Below are 21,877 nucleotides of genomic sequence, written 5' to 3'. Positions count from 1 at the left end.
ATAAGTTTGGATGATATATATTTTAAGAAGATATTTCCACAGCTGAGTGAGAACTGAATCTGAATTAGATGTTATTAGCAAAGGAAAAGAGAAAACCCATATAAAGTATGATCAGAAGCCTGAAGGACAGGGTTGTGGATTTAGGGACAGAAGGAAGAGCACAAGATGATACCAAGGCTTTGATAATCTGAAGATGGTAATGTATTACTAAAAACAGAGAATAATTTTCCCTCGAGCTTATTCTAAAATCTAGACATATTATATCATGATATACTGTATTTTGTTGTTCTAATTCTCGAGTGGGCTGTGAGCCCTTACAGAATAGGATAACTTGTTACTAATTTTTGTATTTCCAAGGCCTAGATACTGTCTATCTCATTGTAAGATGCCTAGTAAATGCTTATTAAATTAGCAAGTGTTGAGAAGAGGTTTTGAATTAAGACTCTAAACAATGCATGATCTTCGAGAAGAAACTTCAGTAGAGAAGAGAATTTAGCATACCTACTGTAGGGAGTAAATAAGATATATAGAAGTGAAAGTATTGCTCCATTTTAAAAAGCCATCACTGGTTTGGACCCAAGCTGATTAGTGCTGTGAATAGCTTTTAAATGAACCAAGATATTAATCACTTCAACTATTTCCTAAAGGGCCATGCAAAGACTACCATCTTCTCTGTGAGCCACAAAGAGGAAAAGGTAGAAAAGTACCTTTTTGTTTATTTATGATTTGTAGACTATGTATTTTCCATAAAGATCTGAGGGCAGCTAGGGGTTGAATTATTTAACTTAAATGCAGAGTACATCATGCAAAATGCTGGGCTGGATGAAGCACAAGTTGGAATCATGACTGCAGGAGAAATATCAATAACCTCAGATATGCAGATGACACCACCCTTATGGTAGAAAATGAAGAGGAACGAAAGAGCCTCTTGAGGAAAGTGAAAGAGGAGAGTGAAAAATCTGACTTAAAACTCAACATTCAAAAAACTAAGATAATGGCATCTAGTCCCATCACTTCATGGTAAATAGATGGGGAAACAAGGAAAACAGTGACAGATTTTATTTTCCTGGGCTCCAAAATCAGTGCAGATGGTGACTGCAGCCATGAAATTAAAAGACACTTGCTCCTTGAAAGAAAAACTATGACAAAGTTAGACAGCATATTAAAAAGCAGAGATATTACTTTGCCTACAAAGGTCTGTCTAGTCAAAGTCATGGTTTTTCCAGTAGTCATGTATGGATGTGAGAGTTGGACCATAAAGAAAGCTGAGAGCTAAAGAATTGATGCTTTTGAACTGTGGTTTGGAGAAGGCTGCTAATGCATGTATTGAGGGGCTGTTGGGTGCCACATACTGTGCTAAGGATTCAAAGACACAACATAATCTCTGCCCCAGAGGCATATACAGAATACTGGGGTGATAGTTAGGTGAATGAACAATTTAAATATATTGTGTAAAATATGCTAGAATGCAAAGGACACTTTATTTGCATAGAAAAAAAAAAAAGACATTTTGCCCACCACAAGGATTTATGGAAAACTTTCTGGTATAGATAATGACTAAGCTGGTTTTGAAGGAAAAGGAGGAATAAACCAAGTGAGGAAAAGGGATATTGCAGGCAGAGGGACCAAAACAAACAAGATATGAAGATATTGAAGATAAAATGATGTGGATAGGAACTGTAACTGTGTATGTTTCAATAAACTAGAACAAAAAGTGTGAGACAAAGTGCCAGGAACTGAGGCTGACAGACAGGTAGGGACCAAACATAGGTGACTTGTCTTTTCTACTAGGGAACAGTCATCTCACACGGGCTGGTTCTAAGAGATAAAATTCCAAACTTATAGTCTACACAAACCAGATTGAAAGTAGTATAAGTGACAGATTTAAGAGTAAAGAAGACCTGGGTATAAATCCTGAGAAAGCAACAACACTAATTCAAAAATATACATGCACCCCAATATTCAGAGCAGCATATTTTCAGTTGCCAAGACATGGAAACCACCGAAATGCGCATCAACAGATGATTCTCATGTGGTGCTGGTAGTAAATAACCTGTCTTGCCAATGCAGGAGACCAGAGAGATGTGGGTTTGATCCACAGGTTGGGAAGACCCCTTGGAGGAGGAAGTGGTAACCCACTCTAGTTTTCTTGCCTGGAGAATCCCATGGACAGAGAAGCTGGGCAGGCTACAGTCCATAGGGTCTCAAGGAGTGGGACACGACTGAAGCAACTTAGCAATCAAGAATATATGTATAATGGAATGCTGCTGCTAAATCACTTCAGTCGTGTCCAACTCTGTGCGACCTCATAGACGGCTGCCCACTAAGCTCCTCCATCTCTGGGATTCTCCAGGCAAGAGTACTGGAGTGGGTTGCCATTTCCTTCTCCAATGCATGAAAGTGAAAAGTGAAAGTGAAGTCGCTCAGATGTGCCAGACTCTTAGCAACCCCATGGACTGCAGCCTACCAGGCTCCTCCGTCCATGGGATTTTCCAGGCAAGAGTACTGGAATGGGTTGCCATTGCCTTCTCTATAATGGAATACTACTTAACCATAAAAAAGAGTGGAATTTTATCATTTGCCGCAACATGGGTAGACTTGGAGGACATTATGCTGAATGAAATAAGTTAGAGAAAAATAAATACTATATGATATCACTTATATGTGTAATCTAAAAAATACAGTAAACAAATGAGTATAACATAAAAGAAGCAGACTCACAGATATTGAGAACAAAGCAGTGGTTCCCAGTGGGGGTGTGGGGGAGTGGGTGATACTAACTATTGGGTGTAAGATAGACTCAAGGATGTATTACCCAAACTGGGGAATATAGCTGATAGTTTGTAAAAACTGTAAATGGAAAGTAACTTCTAAATATTGTACAAAATAATTTTTAATTACAAAAAATTTTTTCCTTTGTTGTGCAAAAGCTTTTAAGTTTCATTAGGTCCCATTTGTTTATTTGTGCTTTTATTTCCAAGATTCTGGGAGGTGGGTCATAGAGGATCCTGTTGTGATTTATGTCGGAGAGTATTTTGCCTATGTTCTCCTCTAGGAGTTTTATAGTTTCTGGTCTTACATTTAGATTTTTAATCCATTTTGAGTTTATTTTTGTGCATGGTGTTAGAAAGTGTTCTAGTTTCATTCTTTTACAAGTGGTTGACCAGTTTTCCCAGCACCACTTGTTAAAGAGGTTGTCTTTTTTCCATTGTATATCCTTGCCTCCTTTGTTGACGATAAGGTGTCCATAGATATATATAAACAAGGTGAAAAGACAGCCTTCAGAATGGGAGAAAATAATAGCAAATGAAGCAACAGACAAAGGATTAGCCTCAAAAATATACAAGCAACTCCTGCAGCTCAATTCCAGAAAAATAAATGACCCAATCAAAAAATGGGCCAAAGAACTAAACAGACATTCCTCCAAAGAAGACATACAGATGGCCAACAAACACATGAAGAGATGTTCAACATCACTCATGATCAGAGAAATGCAAATCAAAACCACAATGAGGTACCATTACACGCCAGTCAGGATGGCTGCTATCCAAAAGTCTACAAGCAATAAATGCTGGAGAGGGTGTGGAGAAAAGGGAACCCTCTTACACTGTTGGTGGGAATGCAAACTAGTACAGCCGCTATGGAGAACAGTGTGGAGATTTCTTAAAAAACTGGAAATAGAACTGTCATATGACCCAGCAATCCCACTTCTGGGCATACACACCGAGGAAACCAGATCTGAAAGAGACACGTGCACCCCAATGTTCATCGCAGCACTGTTTATAATAGCCAGGACATGGAAGCAACCTAGATGCCCATCAGCAGACGAATGGATAAGGAAGCTGTGGTACATATACACCATGGAATATTACTCAGCTGTTCAAAAGAATTCATTTGAATAAGTTCTAATGAGATGGATGAAACTGGAGCCCATTATACAGAGTGAAGTAAGCCAGAAAGATAAAACCAATACAGTATACTAAAGCATATATATGGAATTTAGAAAGATGGTAATGATAACCCTATATGCAAAACAGAAAAAGAGACACAGATGTACAGAACAGACTTTTGGACTCTGTGGGAGAAGGTGAGGGTGGGATGTTTTGAGAGAACAGCATCAAAACATGTATATTATCAAGGGTGAAACAGATCACCAGCCTAGGTTGGATGCATTAGACAAGTGCTCGGGGCTGGTGCACTGGGAAGACCCAGAGGGATGGGGTGGGGGGGAGGTGGGAGGGGGGATCGGGATGGGGAATACATGTAAATCCATGGCTGATTCATGGCAATATATAAAAATATATCAAAAACCACTACAATATTGTAAAGTAATTAGCCTCCAACTAATAAAAATAAATGGAAAAAAAAATTTTTTTAAATAAAGGGGACCAGCTAGAAAGTTACAGGGATAGACCAGGCAAGAGATGTCTGAACTAAAGTAATAAACAGAAGAAGTGGAGAGGGAGCGGATCAAGAACAGACATGACATAAAATTAATTTGACTTACTGCTTGATTAGACCTGGAGGATCTAAGACAAATTCATAGTATCTAATGGGGTAACCATGTTGTGTTGCGTTGCCTTTGAGTGAGATGGGAAGTTCTGAGAAGAAACAAAATGGTGGGGAGGATACTGGGTTCCCTGGACATATTAGGTTTGGAGAAATTAAGATACAGAGAAGTGTATGTGTCCAGATACCAATTTTAATTAAATATAAAGTATGAGTACATTACCTGTTTTTCACAAGCCAGTAGTCTCTCCCATTAAGGTTACCATAGCCAACCACTAGTACACCATGATTCACAGTCTGAGTACAGGACGGGTCATAGTAGACACCTGAGAATAACATATGGGTAAAGAAAAAGAGTAAGTGGTGTGTGACACTATCTTATTAGCCTGTTTTGGATATATGTGAGGAACATACACTCTTATGTTTAAACTATTTAGAGTTCATGATTCTTTGCCATCAATGCTATAGTTGTCACAACTGGGTTTTTCTATTGTTTGCTTTTTGGTTTCACAAAGTTTGGCATCAAGTTAATCACAGTTCCCTCAGAAAGCTCCTTTAATGAACTGCCACCTTTTTCCAATTAAGAAAAAATGATTTATTTGGTTGCGTTGTGTCCTAGTTGTGGCCCATGGGATCTTTTGTTGGCTCACAGACCCTCTAGTTGTGGTTCAAGGGCTTAGTTGCTCCACGGCATGTGTGATCTTAATTCCCCCACCAGGGATCAAACCCATGTCTTCTGCATGGCAAGGAAGAGTCTTCCCACTGAACCACCAGGGAAGATCCCTAACGTTTTTTTAACTTATATTGTTGTATTTCTTTGTATATATTCCTAAATTGTTATGCATTTTCATCCTTTACTGAATTAAATGATCATTAAGGTGAGGCTTTAAAACAAGATGATAACCTTCTAGTTTGTTTAATATGATGTTCTGTGGTTAGTGGGCAGCCTCCTTGTACCCTGCTGTGCTGCACCTACATGCCACAGTGGACCAGGAGGCTAGGCGCTCAGGCTCTGGACTCAGGCAGCACGGTTTCTCATTCCAGCTGACCACCTGCAGACTGTATGACTTTAGGTAGGTTAACCTGTCTAAGATTTGTTTTTTTCATCTGTAAATAGGGTTATTATAAAGATTAAGGGGCTTCCCAAGTGGTACTAGTGGTAAAGAATCCACCTGCCAATGCAGGACACGCAAGAGATACAAGTTCAATCCCTGGGTCAGGAAGATCCCCTGTTGGAGGAAATGGCACCTTACTCCAGCATTCTGGCCTGGAAAATTCCACGGACAGAGGAGCCTGGCAGGCTATAGTTGATGGGATTGCAAAGAGTCGGACACGAAGGAGCAACCAAGCACACATGGTGATTAAATGAGATAATGTGCAGAAAGAATTTAGCATAGGACCTGGCATGCAGTCTTAGTAAATTTTTTCTAGTCTTACTTTACTAATAAGAACTGGGTGTAAAAATATGTATATGAAGTGAAATGAGATGGAGGATTCCGTTTAACCTAATCTAGGTATTCAGAAGCAGAGAGATGGGAAAGGAGAACATTCTTTCCTCCGGTGTGAGGGCAGTATAAATCACGAGGGTAATATGTCTGGGTTTTTACCAGTTTTGTAGAAGAAGAAAGAGTGCTTCGCGTCTATAGCAACAGACACAGGTCCTTTATTGGCCACGGCTTCTTTTAAGGCTTCTTCACTGCCGAAGGGAAGCTCAATATACCTTGAACACGTGGCAGCTCGATTTTTCACATCATACCGGCACTTTCCATCCTGTGGGGAAAGGATAAGTCAGATAAAGAAGTGGACTTCAACTTACTTTATAAATTGACGGTATCCTAAGTCTGCATTGCAAATAGGTTTTCTTTTCTCATTCGTCCTTTTAAGTATCTAAGACACTTTCTTATTTTAAAAAAAAGAAATATAAAATCTTCCAAATCCTAATAGCTCTACGTTTCACCAGTAACAGAGGAAATAGAGAACTAATCTATTGCTTTAAATTGTGGACATCTTCATGTGTACAAAAGTTTCCAGGGTAAAGTCTCTCAGACTCTAGGTGGATTGTTAGGGAAATACTACATTAAGACTCTAGACTAGAGCTTTAAAAACTTTTTGATGGTATAATGCCTGGAAGATGATCTGCAGATTAAATATTGGTTTGACTGTTCAGTTGCTAAGTTGTGGCTGACTCTTTTGTGACCCCATGGACTATAGGTGGCAGCTCCTCTGTCCACGGGGTTTTCCAGGCAAGAATACTGGAGTGGGTTGCCTTTCCCTCCTCCAGGGGATCTTCCTGAACTCATGCCTCCTGCATTGACAGGTAGATTCTTTACCACTAAGCCACCAGGGAAGCCCAAATATTGGTTTAAAAATACCATATCTTAAGTGAGAAAGGGGAAGTTGCAAATTCATGTTTGTTGTGTATACAACTAGGTTTTAAAAATGCCTTATAGGAAAAAGAACTTGAAAGAAATAAACCAAAATAATAGTGGTTAAGCTAGGAGGGTTTGAATGATATTTTTATCTTTTCTAAATTTTCTGTCATATCATTTAACAAAATGTGTGTGAGACTTGGAGGCGGAGGAGGGCATTATTTAGCTTTTTAGTAAGGTAGAAGAACTGTGTGGTTGATGATCTGAGAATAAGGTTGAGCACAGGAATCTGCAGGACAAAAAAGTTTAAATACCAGGCAGATATACAAAGAATTTTAAGGAAGGTTTGCTGAAAATCCATTTTTAAGCATGAACTCCACCTGCTTGTTTTAAATTATTGTGCCACTGATAAATTAAGAAGGCTGCTGCATAAGAAAGAGAACTCTTGAGAATTTAAGAATTCTTGATTGAGGTTCGTTCTCCTCTCTCTCTCTCACACACATACACACACACACACATATACACACACCACGCAGCACTGCTTCTCAAGCACTTGGCTTGCTGATAAGTTTGGTATAGTGAGTTGGAGGGATAACATAAAGTCAAGGGGCAGCACAAAAAGTTAACTTGCGGGCACACCATGGCTTTGTAGGGATAGGAAGCGTCTGAATCGATGCCATTGTTGTCAATGATATATTGGAAAGCCTCTGTCATGAAGCCGCCATTACAGCCTTTATTCCCATATTTTGCAGTTGAGCAATCCACCAGGTTCTGTGCACTCAGAGACACCAACTTTCCTGTTTTCAGCTTCACTTGTGCTTCCAGGGCTCCCACAGCACTGAAAGCCCAACAAGCACCACAAGTACCCTACAACAGAGACAAAGTCACAAGGGCAATCATAGTTAGTAAGGATGGCTTCCATAATGCAAACTGGGCAACTCCCAACATGTGAGCACTTCCATCAGTTCAGGAAGAGCTCCCCCTCTACTGTTTCCCCTCCCCTTAGACCATGGCAATGAAGATCGAACACTTGATTGTTCTCTGGAACAAGGTGTAACTTATAAATATTTATGAATGGCTGACCTCACGGCATAATTGCCATATTCAAATATGTTAAGAAACAGTATTTACTGAACATGTACCAAATACCAGCTATTTTCACCCCATAAAAGGGGAGATAGATGCCAAGAGTAAAGGGATTATTGAGAGGAATTAGGATGATTCCCTTGACATAAAACACCCTTCCTTCTGCCAAATGTTGCCGAGCAAAAGATAAGACTAGCATTTTTTGGACATTTTTAGCTTTAGAATTTTTTTGATCATAAGTTATTTTACTGGGAAGCATAAATAAAAAACAGAAAGCTGCTTTAGTTTAAAAAGGTGCAGAGGGGCCAGAGCCACATCATAACTGCACTCCCTCTCCTCCTCTCATTCCACTTGGCTCTCTATTGGAAGGAAGGAAGTTCAGTCTGCTTTTGGTTATAGTAAAATCACCCACTGAAATGCAAGCACTCAGAGAAAGGATCTCATTAAATTATTAATATTTATAGTGAACACTTAGATGGGCAGTTATTTGGTCTTCTCAAACTTTTAGAGAATTCCACTAAGAAACTCAAAACTAGTTGAAAGAAAAATATCTAGATGGAAAAGAATTATGAGATTAGCAGTATCATTCGTTTCCTAATTTTTATATTTTTCTTTGGTCACAGGCTTGGGACAGTTTCACAGGACATTGATTCTTCCTTATCCTGACCTCCAAGATGATTTATATGTTTTATCCTTGTGTGCTAAGTTGCTTCAGTCGTGTCTGACTCTTCGCAACCCTCTGGACTGTAGCCTGCAAGGCTCCTCTGTCCATGGGATTCTCCAGGCAAGAATACTGAAGTGGATTGCCGTGCTCATCTCCAGGGGATCTTTCCAACCTAGGGATTGAACCCGCATCTCGTGTGTCTCCTGCAATCGCAGGCAGGTTTGTTACCACTAGCACCGCCACCTAGGAAGCCATTTATCCTTCGGGTCAGTTCAGTTGAGTTCAGTCGCTTAGTCGTGTCTGACTCTTTGCGACGCCATGAATTGCAGCACACCAGGCCTCCCTGTCCATCACCAACTCCTGGAGTTTACCCAAGCTCATGCCCATCGAGTCGGTGATGCCATCCAGCCATCTCATCTTCTGTCGTCCCCTTCTCCTCCTGCCCCCAATCCTTCCCAGCATCAGGGTCTTTTCCAATGAGTCAACTCTTCACATGAGGTGGCCAAAATATTGGAGTTTCAGCTTCAGCATTAGTCCTTCCAATGAACATCCAAGACTGATCTCCTTTAGGATGGACTGGTTGGATCTCCTTGCAGTCCAAGGGACTCTCAAGAGTCTTCTCCAACACCACAGTTCAAAAGCATCAATTCTTCGGTGCTCAGCTTTCTTCACAGTCCAACTCTCACATCCATACATGACCACTGAAAAAACCATAGCTTTGACCAGACGGACCTTTGTTGGCAAAGTAATGTCTCTGCTTTTTAATATGCTATCTAGATTGGTCATAACTTTCCTTCCAAGGAGTAAGCGTCTTTTAATTTCATGGCTGCAATCACCATCTGCAGTGATTTTGGAGCCCAGAAAAATAAAGTCTGACACTGTTTCCCCTGTTTCCCCGTCTATTTCCCATGAAGTGATGGGACCAGATGCCATGATCTTAGTTTTCTAAATGTTGAGCTTTAAGCCAACTTTTTCACTCTCTTCTTTCACTTTCATCAAGAGGCGTTTTAGTTCCTCTTTACTTTCTGCCATAAGGGTGGTGTCATCGGCATATCTGAGGTTATTGATATTTCTCCTGGCAATCTTGATTCCAGCTTGTGCTTCTTCCAGCCCAGCGTTTCTCATGATGTACTCTGCATATAAGATAAATAAGCAGGGTGACAATATACAGCCTTGACGTACTCCTTTTCCTATTTGGAACCAGTCTGTTGTTCCATGTCCAATTCTAACTGTTGCTTCCTGACCTGCATATAGGTTTCTCAAGAGGCAAGTCAGGTGGTCTGGTATTCCCATTCCTTTCAGAATTTCCCACAGTTTACTGTGATCCGCACAGTTAAATGCTTTGGCGTAGTCAATAAAGCAGAAATAGATGTTTTTCTGCAACTCTCTTGCTTTTTCGATGATCCAGCAGATGTTGGCAATTTGATCTCTGGTTCCTCTGCCTTTCCTAAAATCACCTTGAATATCTGGAAGTTCATGGTTCACAGATTGCTGAAGCCTGGTTTGGAGAATTTTGAGCATTACTTTACTAGTGTGTGAGATGAGTGCAATTGTGCGGTAGTTCGAGCATTCTTTGGCATTGCCTTTCTTTGGGATTGGAATGAAAACTGACCTTCTCCAGTCCTGTGGCCACTGCTGAGTTTTCCAAATTTGCTGGCATACTGAGTGTGCACTTTCATAGCATCCTCTTTCAGGATTTGAAATAGTTCAACTGGAATTCCATCACCTCCAATAGCTTTGTTTGTAGTGATGCTTTCTAAGGCTCACTTGACTTCACATTCCAGGGTGTCTGGCTCTAGGTGAGTGATCACACCATCGTGATTATCTGGGTTGTGAAGATCTTTTTTGTACAGTTCTTCTGTGTATTCTTGCCACCTCTTCTTAATATCTTCTGCTTCTGTTAGGTACATACCATTTCTGTCCTTTATCAAGCCCATCTTTGCATGAAATGTTCCCTTGGTACCCCTAATTTTCTTGAAGAGATCTCTAGTCTTTCCCATTCTGTTGTTTTCCTCTTATTTCTTTGCATTGATTGCTGAGGAAGGCTTTCTTATCTCTCCTTGCTATTCTTTGGAACTCTGCATTCAAATGGGAATATCTTTCCTTTTCTCCTTTGCTTTTCGCTTCCCTTCTTTCACACCTATTTGTAAGGACTCCTCAGACAGCCATTTTGCTTTTTCGCATTTCTTTTCCATGGGGATGGTCTTGATTCCTGTCTCCTGTACAATGTCATGCACCTCCATCCATAGTTCATCAGGCACTCTGTCTATCAGATCTAGTCCCTTAAATCTATTTCTCACTTCCACTGTATAATCATAAGGGATTTGATTTAGGTCATACCTGAATGGTCTAGTTATCCCTAATTAATTTAGGATTTTTGTAGCTTTTTTTTTAATAAGCAAATTAAAGGAAATAAAAAAAATATAGGAACACATTTATAAAGCTCATATTTCTTATCTTAGCAATGTAAGTCTAGTCAAAACTAACTTGACTGGTACAATTTACTGGTCACATTTAGCTTTAGTTATTTCCTCTCCATCAATCCTGAAATTCCTAAGTGAGATGGAGGAATAAACTTTTTGATTGAAATTTTCTCACACATATGATACTATTTCTCAAGTAACTGACTGGTAAAGGGTCCAGTGCAGTTGATGGATAGTAAGAACACTAAAAGTTTTTCTTAAAGACCCATTTGCTAAGTTCACAGTTTTTTGCTTAGTCAAATATGACTCTAACTGTTGGTATTCTCAGCACTATGGGAAATAAAAAAAGTATGATGTGTGGTCCAGGCTCTTCAGAAGGTCATAGTGTAGTTGGGAAGATAAGAATAGCAAACATGTTTAGAAAATAACCTAAGGGACTATGAGATTCACTGATAAATGATATAGCTAGACTAAGTATTTAAGGAAGAGAGACCTCTACCTGAGGTACAGAGACCTAAGATGATAATACTCACCTGGTATTTCACTTCAGTAACACACCCCTTCTCTCTCCAGTCCATAGAATCAGGCAATTTCTGATTAGGGTTTGACTTGTAAGTGACATTTCTTGGCCATTGGCTGGGAACTCTCAAGGAACTCATCAAAGATATCACTTCTTCACTGGTCTACAAAGGTATACACATATGTCCTTTCACTTATATCCTTCTGGTCAATATCTTGAAAATTATAACTGTGAATATATTTAACAACTGAGAAAAACTAGTGGTAGTTGTGATTAACATAGGTAACTATCTGGTAGGTGAATTATTCAGGTCTCTTTAGTCCCACATTTTGCCGTTATCATCCCAGTCAGACATTGGGAAGGAGAAGAAGAAAAGATAAAAAACTAAAAGTTATAGAGAGGCATATTTTTCTTTCAAAGCAGGGCAGAATTTTATAAGAAGGGTTCTCTAAAAAGTGGACTAAACTGGTTTTGTTTATGAGAAAGAACTGTAAAAGATTCCTGCATTTAATCCAGTTAGGGTGTTCCCTTCCAAGGGGTACCATGATTCTTAATTTTGGCCACAGTGAAAATTTTTTCTAAGATAGAGCAGAGTCTAATAACTAATGAAAGTTTACTTTATATTAATGCCCACACTCCCCCATTGAGAAAGCAGGTGGACCATATTAAGTTATCAGTTTAGATCTACATAAGTATGTTGATGTATTCTAAAATGTTGTGAGTAGTCTTTAGGCAATATTTTCTAGAATTCATAAAAGTAAAATGAATGGTGGTCTGTGAGTTTAAAATATTCCCCTAATAAAACACCAAAAACAAACAAAAATAAAAATAAAATATTCCCCTAAAAGAAGGGATATATTAAGGAAAGTGGTCACAGTGTAGATCAATAAGCAATCTGCAAATTCTTATGCCCCTAAATTATATTTTCTAATTTTATGTTCATATACATATAAAACATTCCTTTGTTGTTTACCTTCAAATTGCCTTTGGGGAGACAGAAATCCAGTTTACCCAAAGATGAATGTAGGATTATTTATAATTTACCTACCATGTCTCCCAGGTGGTTCATGCCTAGATCATATGAATGCATTCCCATTGAATGCTCCAGATTGTGAAGCATAACAGTTTTTAGATTCTTTTCCCAGATGAGACGCCGTGCTACTTCCTCATTCTAAAATAAAAAAAGAAACGTCATTATACTGAATCCTGCACAAATGTGTTCAATAATGAAAATATACATATTATGAAGCATTCCATTAAATGTGGATCTGTCTGGGAGCATGCAAATAAGTGAATATGAATAAATAAATGTAACTGGGAAAAATTGCACACCAATCTTAACTCTTCCTCATAATTGCTCTCTTGGTGATTAATATCATTTTAGATATGTACAATGAACTTCCTCAATATGCTAGAAAGTTGTTTTTGTTTTTTTTTTAGAAATTGCACTACAATATTGTAAAGTAATTAGCCTCCAACTAATAAAAATAAATGGGAAAAAAAAGAAATTGCAATTTGTTGAAGTACATTCTTTGTAAGTGGTAAACTCACTTAATCATTATAAGCCTTTTAAAACATCTTTTATTTATTTATCTTTTTTGATGTGGAATTTGTTTTTATTTGGAAATGAGAGCTTTATGATTTACAGATTCATTAAAAACTGTATGGGGAGGGAGGTGGGAGGGGGGCTCAGGATGGGGAACACATGCAAATCCATGGCTGATTCATGTCAATGCATGGCAAAACCACTACAACACTGTAAAGTAATTAGCCTCCAACCAACAAAAATAATCACGGAAAAAAAACAAAACTGTCTCTGTAAAAAAAAAAAAGTCTCTAAACTTTTAGAGTTGGTTAGGCAGAGTTAACAGAAGCAGGACTATCAGGCACAAATGTCTACAGTCAAAATAGATGCTGGTGCTGACTTTGTTCATTCTCTCTATATCTCCTCTGACCTAAATTTATAGAACCATACCTGGACATTTTGCTTCAGAGGTTCTTAAAGGCCCCCTACAGACACTGGGAAAGCAATGGGTGCAAAAAAACAAATACATGCATATAACGATAACTCATTAAAAACTTGGTTATTCCCTGCTTTTATTGGGAAGTGGCTTGGGTCTATGAAGTCAGGAGCATTGTAGAGATCAGATCCACCAACCTGGAAACACCCACACTTCAGCTGGGGGTCGCATTCTATAGGAGACCCAAGGAGCACCACATTTCTATGGCCACAAGCTGTGTATCTGTAACTGATATGATTGTGTGACACTTAGAAAAGGCAGGTTTCTCGCTGGGACCAAGTGTACAACTATCCGCTCCTAAGTTGTTAAGTGTCTGTCCTTACACCCTGATCCAAGACTTCAATTTATATAAAACAGTCATGTATATGCACAAATTTTAAATGCAGGACTGTCGCTACAGTGGTGTTAATTGTCAAAACCAAAACTATCCTTCATATATGTTTACTAACAGTATCTTGGTATCAAAAATTACACTACATGCAAAAACTCAATATTAAGAAATGGTTAAAATTGTACACAAAAATATTTGCTGACAGAAATATTTAAGTTACAGTAAAGAGAAAAAATGGTAAACAGTTGTGCTGCTGCTGCTGCTAAGTCACTTCAGTAATTATTTATTTATTTAGCTGCACTCTGTCTTAGGTCTTAGAAGATCCTGCAGGATCTTTGTTAGAGCATGTGGGATCTTTAGTTGTGGCATGTGGGATCCAATTCCCTGACCAGGGATTGAACCGGAGCCCACTGCATTGGGAGCAGGGAGTCTTAGCCACTGGACCACCAGGGAAGTCCCTACCCTCACTCTTGAAAAATAGTTTAGCCTGATTATAAATTTAAAGCTGTTTTTCTTCAGTTATTTGAAGGTATTTCTGAATTGCCTTCTGGTATCTATTATTGTAGATTAGAGGTCTATTGTCAGTCTAATTGTTGTAATGTTTCTAACTTCAGTAACTTATACGATTTTCTTTTTCTCTGATATTTTGCAGCTTCACTACATGTTTGTGGATATGGGTTTCTTTATTTTCCTCTGTGTAGTAGTTTTTACTGAAAAGCACTTTTGACTAGAAGATTCAGGAACATTCTTTTTTCCGTATCTGGAAAATTCTCAACCAGTATCTCTTCAAATATTGCTTCTGCATTATCATTCCATCAGATGTATTTGGAGCCTCAAACTTTCCTTAATCTCTTTTACTTGCATTTTCATAGTTTTCCCATTTTATTTTTGTGTGCGACTTTCTTGGTGGATGCCTCAGTACTATCTTCCAGATTTGATTCTATCCAGTTCTTTCCAGTTTGGAGTTTACCCCTTTTATTGAGTTCTTATTTCAATGACTCTGTTTTTTTCATTTCTGAGGTTTCTAATTGGATTTCTAATACATTCCACAATTTCTTTTTCATTCATGTAGATATCATTCCATTATTCATACTTTTAAAAATAAGCTTGGTCCTATTATCTTAATTTTATCCAGCATAAATTCATATTCAGGTTATTGATTTTCTTGCCCTCCAGGAGCTTAATTTACATAGAATGCAATATACATGGTGCCTCTTAGAATTGCTGACCCTCACCTCCACCCACAAGGCCATAGTTTACAACAAGTCATAGCCCAGTGAGCAGTCAGCAACAACTCTTTTCTGTCTAATTTCATTGAGTGTTAGAACCCAGGCCTAAGCACTGGTTCTAGGCAGTAAGTCTAGGTAGTAAGTCTAAGCAGTCCCTCTGCCTTCAAGCAAGATTTTACTGTTATCCTAGTAAAAGACATATACAGATATACTTCCAAATCACTAGAGTGAACAATAAAATAAAGATAAATCTAATGAAGTACAGGAAAGGGAAAAAAAAGAGGAGAACTGTGAGATAGATCTTAATAGTGGAGTACTAATCAAAAGTCACTTTCACTCCTCCTGATGGACTAGAATCATTAAAAAGTAAGATAACATTCATTTAACCAGATAGTGGTGTTAACTGCACATCTAACTGTGGTTAACATGGAAATTAGAGGCCTGAAATTCCCCCATAAAGGGGAAAGGGTGAGGGTGAAATTCATCACTACTAAGAAAACAACTCAGAGCATTTTTATACAAAAATCATACATTAAATAAATAAATTTATACATAATCTTTGCTTACAAATTCATATATTATAGTTTTAGGAGGAGAAGGAAATAGCAACCCACTCCAGTAAACTTGCTTGGAGAATCCCATGGACAGAGGAGCCTGGCAGGCTACAGTCCATCGGGTCGCAAGATTCAGATACGACTTAGCGACTAAATCATCATAGTTTTAGGACTTAGTTATTTGAAGCACCAGGGCTAAGTATTAAACTCAATTAAGAAGTATGTTTAGAAATAAAAACAAAAGTACAAAGTGGGAAGTGAGAGTCAAGAAATAACATCTGCCACTGCTTCTCTGTGCCAGGGACTGACAACAGGTCTTTCAGTTCCTCAAATGTGCACTCTTTCCCTCTTGGCCTGGGACCTTCCTATGTGAGGTCTTCCCTGACCATACTGTCACAGGTGTAAGATAATCACTCCCAACCCCTCACAGCCATCACTCAAGACCCTCCTCCAACCCCCTAAGTCTTGTTTTATTTTTTTCCACTGTTTGCATCATATTGTTGTTCAGTGGCTAAGTCATGTCCAGCTCTGTGCGATCCCATGTACTGCAGCACACCAGGCTTCCCTGTCCTTCACTATCTCCCTGAGTTTGCTGAAACTCATCGACATTATATATCTGCTTATTCATTTACTTCTTTCCTATCTCTCCTTTTAGAATATAAGTGCCCTAAAAATAGGAAATTTTTGTTTCCTGATGAAGTTCTAGTGCCAAAAACAGAATATGGCAAGAAAATGAGTGTGTAACATTTACTGAAGACACTGCTTGTCAAAATATATAGGGGAGGGACTTCCCTGGTGGTCCAGTGGTGAAGATTCCATGCTCCCAGTGCAGGGGGTGGGGGTGGGGCAGAGTTCGATCCCTAGTCAGAGACCTAGATCACATATGCTGCAACTAAGAGTTCACATCCTGCAAGTAAGCCCTGGTGATAGTCATTCGGTTGTGTCCGACACTTTGTGACCCCATTAACTGTAGCCGGCCAGGCTCCTATACTATTCATGGAATTTTCCAGGCAAGAATACTGGAGTGAGTTGCCATTCCCTTCTCCAAGGGATCTTCCTGAGCCAGGGATGGAAGCCGGGTCTCCTGCTTTGTAGGTGCATTCTTTACCATGTGAGCCACCTGGGAAGCCCCCAAATCTGCTGCAGTCAAATAAATAAATATTTCTTTTAAAAGAACATGTAGGGTATTTGAGTAAAAGCAAACTGCTCAAGTGGCAGCCCATCTACCTTTTCTTTGTATTGTTTCCCATAGGTTTTCTTCCAGAGATCCCAGTGATGATCCAGAGTGGGGTCTCTGTGCACTTGTGCCATTGCAGAGGAGCCCAGCAGGAGTGCCCACACCAGCCATTTCATTCTGTTAAAGGAAAGATGACATAGGAAGACTCAACATTAGCTGCATCTAATGTGACCGTACTTTTTTTCTCAACAAGAAGCAGCAATGCAGAGGCTGTCAAAGAGACAGAATGTTACAAACCAGAATCATGCAGGAAACTTTCTGGATTATATAGTGACAGCGAGTAACTGCAGGTTTTTGTCTGAAATGCCACTTCCAATTCTAAATAGAATTTGTTTTTCAAAAAATTTCCTGATATCTGGTAAACCAAATTTACATCCAAATTTGGGAGGATGTGGAGATGAGGGAAGCAGGGACTTTACAGGATTTGACAACAAATCTAATCAAGGGAAATCCTCTTTTCTCTGTTCCAAAATATTAATAATATTTAAGAAGAAGGTAAAACTTTGAAAAAATCAGTTTATCTTGGTAATTTTTGAATACACAAGCTCTTCTTAACTGGTCTATTCAAATATCCACAACCATCAGAGGTAGTTAAAAGACAACTCCTATGTACTACTTTCACATCCTTGGATCATTTTACCTTTTTATCCCTAAAAATGAAAATATCTGCTTTAAAAGAAGTGTTAAGTACTTTTGAAAATGTAAATTCTCTATTTAATACAAAGAGACTGTAACAGAAATTCAGTGACTAACTCCCTCAAACTGGATTCTACTTTCTTTTCCACTTCTTTTAAATTCAAAACAGCTGTATTTTTAACCATATAAATCTTCAAATTATAGTCCAAAGAAAGCTATGTGTTAGCCTCAGGATTTAGATATTCAAGCCAACACTGAACTTTTCAAAAATGGATTCTTTTTAGTCAAAAAAATAAAAGGCAAATTGAGCGACAATGATTGTTTAGTTTACTTCCTGAAAGAAACGATGTAAAACCTGGCAGGCAGAGCAAGCTAAAAACACCAATGAAAGGTTTAAGGACCAAGTAGGAGAAAAAGAACAGACAGTACATACGTGATAGACCAAGCAGGTGCTCCCAAACTAAGAATGTTGATGGTGGGCTCTCTCCAAAGTTTTCAAAGGCAGCAGTGAGACTTCTGCTAAAGTGACTTTAAAAAGAAATTGGAACTTGTCACATGAGGCATCCACAATGAGGAAGTGAACTTTCATTTCAGTTTCATTTAAAATCTAAGTAAGTGTGCACCTCCAGCTCTCTCACTATGGTTTTGGAGACAAAGTGGGTACAGTAAACCAACAAAAAAGAGCCCCCAGTAAAAGAGATCAATAGAACAAACTCAGCAAAATAACATGAGTACAAGTTTACCCTTCAAACTCTCATCATTTTGATTATTCAATTTACCTAAAAACAGCAACTTTCAGATGGAAAATTTTAGTTATGAAGAGATTAGGATTAAGTTCCTGAACTGGTTTCCTCCACGATTTCCTAGGAAAAACTGCTTTATTCTTTTTAATGCAACTCATCCATGATCTATTGTTGTCTAATTCTCACCCAGACGAGAATTCCCATTTATACATGGGTCAGTTTCTGAGCTCACTAATACGTTCTCTTTCCTATTGCCCCTTCAATAACACAGGGTTTTAATTCAAATAGCTTTGAATATGTTTTGATGTCTAACAGGGTAGGTCACTCTTATGTTTATTCTTCTTTATCGAAGTTGTCTTAATGTTTTGTGCCTGTTAACTTTTCCACATGAGTTTTAAAAATCAGTTTATCAAGGTTTCTGAAAATTTCTGTCAGAGTGTTTATTTAAATTGATATTTATATTGAATTACTATATATATCATGAGTGAGTGAGTGTGTTAGTTGCTCAGTCTTGTCTGACTCTTTGTGACCCCAAGAATGGGGGCCCACCAGGCTCCTCTGTCCATGGGATTTCCCAGGCAAGAAAACTGGATGGGTTGCCATTCCCTTCTCCAGGGGATCTTCCCCACCCAGGGATCAAACCTGGGTCTCCAGCATTGCAAGTACACTCTTTACAATCTGAGCCACTAGAGAAGACATATGTATCATAAATACGTTCAATACACATATTATAAATTTGTGGAGACTCAAGATCATTACAATGTTGAATATTCTTATCTGTGGTAGACATTTTCATGTTTATGGTCATTTTTTATTAAAAAACTTTACTGAAGAAACAAAATTTTACTGGAGTATAATTGCTTCACAATGTTGTGTTAGCTGCTGCTGTACAGCAAAATCAGCTATAGGCATTTAGCTTTTAAAAAAAACAACACTTTTATTGTGGACAATTAGACATAAATAAACATAGAGATATGGTAAAGTGAGCCCCATGAGACCATTACCCTGCTTTAACAATTATCAATATGTGGCCAATCTTGCTTTATTTACCTTCCCACTTACCCAGATTATTTTGAACCAGATACTAGACATCAGATTATTTCACATGTAAATATACCAGTGTGTATCTCTAAAAGATAAAGACTCTGAAATAAATAAAATTCCAATACCTTTATCACATCTAATATTCTCAAACATGTCAGTATTTATATTTCCCTATCTTTAAAAAAAAATTAGTTTGTTCTGAGTTCCAAATACAGTCTGAACATTGCAAACCTTTGAGTTATTTTTGTATCACTATGAATTCATGGGTTTAACCATATTTTATGTGCTTCAATTCAATGCAGCTTTATAGTTAATAGTTAATGTTTCTCATATTTTCCCATCTGCGGTCAGTGAAAACATTCAAAATGGCTTCTGAAAAAAGAAAAAGGCTTCTGAGTCCTGTGTCCCTATATTTGGCATGACATTAGTGCTCTTTAATGGACTCTTTTCTAATATGACAAACTATGGCAGGTTTATGTTGAACACTCCCAGTCCAGAGAGCTTCCTTACCCCTTTCATCTTGGAGGACACAGCTCACCATGTGTTCACAGACAGCCATATATGAACCAGGAAAGGAGCCTCACCAGACAATGAATCTGCCAGCGTCTTGATCTTGGACTTCCCAGCCTCCAGAACTGTGAGGAGATAAACTTCTGTTGTTTATAAGCTTCCCAGGCGGCTCAGCGGTAAAGAATCTGCCTGCCAATGCCGGAGATGCAGGAGACATGGGTTCATTTCCTGGGTCAGGAAGATCCCCTGGAGGAGGGCACGGCAACCCACTCCAGTATTCTTGCCTGGAAAATCCCAAGGACAGAGAAGCCTGGTGGGCTACAATCCCATGGGGTTGCAAAGAGTTGGACATGATGAAGCACACACACACAAACACACATTTATAAGCCACCCAGTTTATGGTATTTTATTATAGCAGTCAGACTAAGACAGCTCTTCTCATACATAAATCTTACACTCAATGCAGCTAGCTTTCTTCATGTTTCAAGGACATTTATGCTTATTAGCCTCTGCACTTTTCCCACACTTTATTATTATAACAGTCCTAGCTAACATTTGTTGGACGCACCAAATATGCCAGTGAATGTGCTATGTGCGTGCGTGCGTGCCAGTGAATGTGCTATGTGCGTGCGTGCGTGCTAAGTCACTTCAGTCGTGTCCGACTCTTTGCGACCCCATGGACCTTAGCCCACCAGGCTCCTCTGTCCATGGGATTCTCCAGGCAAGAATACTGGAGTGGGTTACCACTTTCTTCTCCAATGTGCTATACTCTTTTATACTATTATTTAATCTTTTCACTGCTGTGAGGTAGGATGATTATTATCCTCATTTATAGCTCAGTTGGTAAAGAATCTGCCTGCAATGCAAGAGACCTGGTTAGATTCCTGGGTCGGGAAAGTCCCCTAGAGAAGGGATAGGCTACCCACTCCAGTATTCTTGGGCTTCTCTTGTGGCTCAGCTGGTAAAGAATCCATCTGCAATGCGGGAGACCTGGGTAGGGAAGATCCCCTGGAGAAGGTAAGGGCGACCCACTCCAGTATTCTGACCTGGAGAATTCCATAAACTGTATAGTCCATGGGGTCACAAAGAGTCGGACATGACTGAGCGACATTCACTTCACTCACTTTCACTCAACAGAGGGGAAATTCAAGTTCTGAGAGGTTGTATATTTTGCCTTTCAGAACCTGGGATTGCTGACCTAGTTGCTGACCTGGGATTGAACCCAGTTTTAAAGTAGTATTTCTCCAACGAATCATTTTGCTTCCCACTGTCTGGAATTTCCTTCCCCCATCACTGCCTCTTGAAATCCCGTTTCTCCTTCGTGGCCTATCTCAAAAGATATCTCGTTCCAAAAAACCTTTATTTATCCCCAGTTTAATGTCTCTTTTTGAGCCTCTACAGTACCTGGAGGCTCTGTTGTGGCAAACTCATAGATTCTGAGACCAGAAAAATCATTCTCATAATTCTCTGTCTAATCTCATAATTATTTGTGTATTGGCCATACAAATATACCAGTTGGGCCATACAAATGTACCAGCTGGTCTCTTAAGTACAGAAATTAGGTGTACCTTACTCATTTTTGTATCCTCCACAGTATAGAATGCAATGATACAGTAGGAACTCAATAAATATGTACTGACATGATTTAAATTATTTCAACAGCCTTCAATCCAATCTACCTTGCAATTTCATCCTGTACATCACTACCAAGTTGTTCTCTTAAGACACATTTTTTTAAAGTTGATTTATTATTTATTTTTTGGCTGTGTTGGGTCTTTGTTGCTGCATGCAGTCTTTCCCTAGTTGTGGCAAGAGAGGGCTATTCTCTAGATGCAATGCTTGGGCTTCTTATGGCAGTGGCTTCTCTTGTTGCAGAGCATGGGCTCTAGGGCAAGCAGTCTTCAGAAGCCGTGGCGCACAGGTTTAATTGCCCTGCAACATGTGGGGTCTTCATGGATCAGGGACTGGAATCTGTGTCTCCTGTATTGGCAGACAGATTCT

At 38.9% G+C, this 21,877-nt stretch overlaps 1 protein-coding gene across 2 annotated transcripts in view; it reads right to left on the bottom strand.

Moving 5' to 3' along the window:
- CTSS (cathepsin S) overlaps positions 1-19,969 on the bottom strand; it is a 29,673-nt gene extending 9,704 nt beyond the window's left edge. Inside the window, exons 1-8 of one of the 2 annotated variants that reach the window (XM_065904797.1) lie at positions 19,951-19,969; positions 18,013-18,107; positions 16,934-17,060; positions 12,620-12,742; positions 11,585-11,734; positions 7,518-7,745; positions 6,117-6,279; positions 4,733-4,835 (exon numbers count right to left, since the gene is read on the bottom strand). In XM_065904797.1, the coding sequence (XP_065760869.1) occupies positions 4,733-4,835; positions 6,117-6,279; positions 7,518-7,745; positions 11,585-11,734; positions 12,620-12,742; positions 16,934-17,059 (893 nt within the window). In that variant the 5' untranslated portion in view covers position 17,060; positions 18,013-18,107; positions 19,951-19,969. Of the gene's footprint in view, positions 1-4,732; positions 4,836-6,116; positions 6,280-7,517; positions 7,746-11,584; positions 11,735-12,619; positions 12,743-16,933; positions 17,061-18,012; positions 18,108-19,876; positions 19,896-19,950 lie in introns of those variants that run through there. The other variant, XM_065904787.1, reaches the window with a different exon arrangement.
- Between the last annotated feature and the right edge of the window lie 1,908 nt (positions 19,970-21,877).

This window comes from Muntiacus reevesi, chromosome 1 (assembly GCF_963930625.1).
Source record: "Muntiacus reevesi chromosome 1, mMunRee1.1, whole genome shotgun sequence".
NCBI lineage: Eukaryota > Metazoa > Chordata > Mammalia > Artiodactyla > Cervidae > Muntiacus > Muntiacus reevesi.
The sequence above is the reverse complement of the archived record's forward strand: the minus strand, read 5'-3'. Positions and strand labels throughout refer to the sequence as shown.